General features: G+C 37.3%; 1 protein-coding gene across 1 annotated transcript; it reads right to left on the bottom strand.

Moving 5' to 3' along the window:
• Window positions 1-297: 297 nt before the first annotated feature.
• LOC114262253 (NDR1/HIN1-like protein 13) lies at window positions 298-1,621 on the bottom strand. The gene has a single exon (XM_028202606.2). The coding sequence runs from the start codon at window positions 1,314-1,316 to the stop codon at window positions 528-530; it is 789 nt and encodes a 262-aa protein (XP_028058407.1). The 5' UTR covers window positions 1,317-1,621; the 3' UTR covers window positions 298-527.
• Window positions 1,622-4,675: the final 3,054 nt, after the last annotated feature.

Genomic DNA, 4,675 nt, shown 5'->3' with positions numbered 1-4,675 from the left:
AAAAGAAGATATTATGCAATTTAGGTTTGAATTTAAGTTTTATATGAAATAAGAGAAGATACTATGCAGGAGGGTGTATAATAAAAATATAGACTATTTGTATACGGTCCGGATAGGTTCCAATCCAGAACCGTGGGATTCAATCCGGAACCAATCCGTGAACTACGGATTTTTAATTTTTCAATCTGGAACCGAACCACGGATTCAAAAAACTAATCCAAACCTATTGAATTGGACTGGACTGGATCGGATTACGAATTTCACGGATTCCTCGCTCAGCCCTAATTGAAATAGTGGTTGAAAATAATTCTTTCACAATAATATTATCACCAAAAACTAAACAAAAAATATCCAAACTCAATTACATTATAACACCACAAAAAATATATATAATAAAAACAAAAAATTATGATATTAACCCCCACTTTCTCCTTAATTCCAACAACATCCCATTCCCCCCCCCCCCCCCCCCCCCCCCCCCCTTCCTTTTTTTTTTTTTTTGTGGAGGTTCTCTATCTAGTTGAAGATCAGAATGTCCATTTCCAGATCCTGATGAGAAGATGAACCTTACATTTAGCATCAGAAGTAGAAGCAATTGATGGAGACTTACCCTTTGGAACAACACCATGAATTCCATCACAAGTAACTCTGATCCCCACTTTCTTACTCTTCAATTTCTCTATCTTCACCACCACTTTCATTTCCATCACTACTTTCAATGGCAAACCATTCTTCTTCTTCAGATCCAATCTCAGCGAATTCACCGAATCCGCATCGACGATTTGCGAGTTACCCGATAGAACAGAGTGAATAATAGTAATGTTTTTGGGATAACTCGCGAAATTTTGAAACAACCCATTTGCAATTTGGAGCTGATTTGATAGGGATGTGATGGAAATGGGGTCGTAGAAGAATATGAGCTTTTTGTTGGGGTTTTTGGCGAAGATTGTGAGGTTGAGGGTGGTGGTGAGTTGGGTTGTACCGTCGGAGGCGGCGGTGGAGAGGTTGAACTGGGAGATTTTGAGGGTGGTGATGGAGAATGAGGGCCGGTGGGGGGTGTAGAGGAGGTAGATTACGCAGCCGGCGATGGCGGCGAGGAGGAGGAGGAGGAGGACGAAAAGGGTGGACCAGAAGCAGCAGCGGCAGATGCAGCTCCGCCGGCTGCGGCGGCGACGGTTGGGTTGCGGTTGGGGGCGGTATGGGTGGCGCGTGGGGTTGTAGGGCTGGGTTTTGGGTGATGGGTTGGTGGTGGTGATGCCTCCGGCGGCGGTGGTTGTGCCGTTGGGCTTAGCTGATGGGTAGACTCTGTCTGTCATTTTGTTCAATCTTGGAGGTTATATTTGGCAAAAAACAAAAATATATAAAACCAAAACAAAGAGCGGAAAGTGTTTTTGGAAAAGCAGAATGGTGAAAGAAAAGTAGAGAGAAACAAATCTGGACTCACTTCTATCTCTCTCTCTCTCTCTGCAATTTGTATTGTGTGGTTTTTTACTCTCTCTAGAATGTAAATGATGAGTGGAGTGGTGAGTTGGTCCGAAGCACGTAGGGTTGTTGGTATTTGTGTTGGTGTTTGACACGTTTTAGAAAGCTCCAAAAACACTCTAGTGTGCACTGGGATTCTTCTACAGAGGTGATGAATGTGGGATACGTTTTATGCAACGTAAGGGTTTTTGACATGGTAGTTAAAAAGTTGATTTTTAAATTTTAATTTATTTTAAATTATATTATTTTTCATATTTTTTATTTATAAAAAGATTTAAAAAAAAAAATTTAAAAATTCAAAGATCAATTTTTAACCAACTTCTCGAATCACCTCATATTATGAATTGATATAATTTTATTATAAATTTTAATTTCGTTAAACTAGAAAGTATCAAGTTATAAATTTTTATAACATTTTTTTTTATTGGAAGAAATATTTCATTAAGAAAGTCAAACGGCACTTACAAGAGTCCGTTCAAACTAAAACTTACACCAAACAAAGTGTAAATAAAGTAAGAAACACTAAGGAAGAAACCTATGAAAATATTCAGACGTACATATTGTACTCATGCTCATACTGCGAAGCAGAGCCGATTAAAGACGTTTGGCAATAGAGCATATCCGAGATAAATCATAGATTCCAACTACAATAAGGGTAAGCTTAACAAATCCACACAAATGGACTCTAAGAGAACCAAACAGACCCAAAACCAACACACAAACCGTAGGAAAAGAAAAACAAAAGAAAAAAACATAGAACTAAAACCAAACAAACAAAACAAACAGATCCACCACCAAAACAAATTCGACAGCGGCGTCAGCGAATCCGGTGATGGAGAAGAACGGCAAGGAAGAGGTGGCGGAGAAGAGCAGGGGAAGCGGAGTAGAGGAGGTGAAGGTGGCGGGGAAGGCGAATCTAGTGGCGGCGAATCAAGCTATGAAGAAGACAGTGGGGAAGAGGCGGTGAAGGCGGTGGGGAAGGTGCGGATCCGAGAAGGCCACTCCCAGAGTGAATGGATGGGAGAAAAACACCTCACAAAGGAGGGAGAGAATGGAAAGCCAAAGCTTCCAAGTTATGGGAAAACAAAGTAAGGAAAGGAAAGAGCAAAAGAGGGGTAGGGGTAGAAGAGAAGAGGTCGAAGATCGCCGGAAACCCCTCCTACACCACCAGCAGCCACAAACTTTGAAAATCCTAGAAAGAGAAAAGTTTAGAGAGAGAAGCTCTCCAAACTAGGTGCTCACATGCCCATTTTTTATAACATTAACTATAAAATTTTAGACATTTTATTACGAGAATTTATGATAAAATTATGTATTTTATGATTGATGTTACGAAATTTTATAATAAGTTATGTCAATCTGTGAGATGCTTATGGTGTGCGTCCCTAATGAAGTGCACATCATAAAATTTCTGTGGTTTGGAATCATAATTTTAATTTGGAAAATATATTGTCGAAATTTTAAAACTATATTATTGATGTTAGTAGAAGTAATTTAATAAAATATTGTTAAATCTTTATGGGTTGACCCCTTAATTGAAATGTTTAAGATTTCAAAGTAAAAGAAATCATTTAATTAGTATATGTACGAGCACGAAATAGTCTTCTCGTATAATTTTATTGATCAAGTTTGCATTTCTCCAAACAACGTTGCTTTGCCACTTGAAAACACAAACATGAGCTAACCGGCGGGTGTGTGTCGGAAACTCCTCCGATGCCTAAGTCAGCAACTAGACAATAAACAATAAACTCTGTGTATTCTAGAGTAAGAATTGGGATAACTATACATAAGTCCTGTTATGAGCTTTTATAGATTCTGCCTTCCTCAATCCTAGTAGAATTTCAACTGTCTTTATAAGAGTCCTTCTAAGAATCACACACCCTACTCACTACCAACCAAGTGAGATGGTTTGCACAATCCTAGCAGGACTCTACTCTCCTTAGCAGAGTCCTTATAGGAATTACATTCCCAAGAATAATGCATATTCTGATAACTCCTTACTCACTGCTTGTCTAAGTGAGATAGCTGCAACTCTTACTCTGGCTAGCACAAGACATAACTGTGCTTACACAGCTCGGTGCTAATTAAGTTAATTTAGTCAACCTAGTCTTTGGAATGACCACCTGCCGAGCTATCTTTTAGCTCGGTCCGATTTCCATAGATACCTCGGTCTACGACTGTTAGACCAGGCCACTGATAGCCCACTTTTAACCAAACTAATGCGACCAAGGACCAAGGACCAAGGCTACCGAGATAATTACCTCGGTCCATGGCTTGGCCCAAGACTATATCTATCTCGATCTATTCCAACGGACTTACTTAACTCGGCCCAATTTATGCATAAATTACTCTCTCAGTATAGATTAGCGTCATGTATAATGTTAATTTAAGTGATGCTCATATATAATTAATTACTCTAGTATTATCATATGGTAAAACCTATAAAATTTGAAGAATGTTATAAAAATAAGTTAGGTCTTACTGTGTCATTAGTAATTTCTTTTCTTTTCTTTTCTTCTTCTTCTTCTTTTCTTTTTTTTTTCATTTTTTTTTTTTTTTTGGATGAAAAGAAATTATACACAATTGTCAATTGATGACAAGGTCGAGAGAGACTAGGGTTGAGCATGTTGTAGACCTAGAACTTCTTCTACCTAAACCTGTGAGAATGATGGGTAAAGTTGGATGGTAGCTATAGTGTGGAAATTTAATCACTGACTTGCTTAGCCAGGAATTAAATGATAATATCACATCTTTGGAAGTAACTTGGGCTAAGTAGTTGAATTTTATACCAACAAATTTTTTTGCTTGAAAAGGCAAATAACGAGTAAATATATTAAAATGTAACAATGACATGGCCAGTTTAAGGGATTGTAAATGAAGTATTTATTTTAGACCTTGATATAACAAAAGATCTCCAGGTAAAATAAACAAATTAAAAAAAATGAAGAATGTCAGTAGCTTTTCTAAATTAAAATAAGATTATCAAATTTTTTATCAACTTTACATATTGGCTCCACACCTATATGAGACCACATTCAAATATGTAATTGGTAAAAAAAATTAGTAATTTAGTAGAGAACCCCTATCATTTGTGTACTAGTAAAAGTTTATTTCCCACTCTCTCACTCACAAATTAAGAAAATAAGATTTACTTAAAATCAAATATTCTTATAAATAATTTCATTCAGTAGAT

This window comes from Camellia sinensis, chromosome 11, assembly GCF_055761805.1.
Source record: "Camellia sinensis isolate YWXY chromosome 11, ASM5576180v1, whole genome shotgun sequence".
NCBI classification, from domain to species: Eukaryota; Viridiplantae; Streptophyta; class Magnoliopsida; order Ericales; family Theaceae; genus Camellia; species Camellia sinensis.
Note: the sequence above shows the minus strand (reverse complement) of the source record. Positions and strands in the feature narration are given on the sequence as shown.

What these genes read in the sequence shown, in the direction of transcription:
- LOC114262253 (XM_028202606.2), bottom strand. Translation starts at nt 1,316, where the DNA reads ATGACAGACAGAGTCTACCCATCAGCTAAGCCCAACGGCACAACCACC.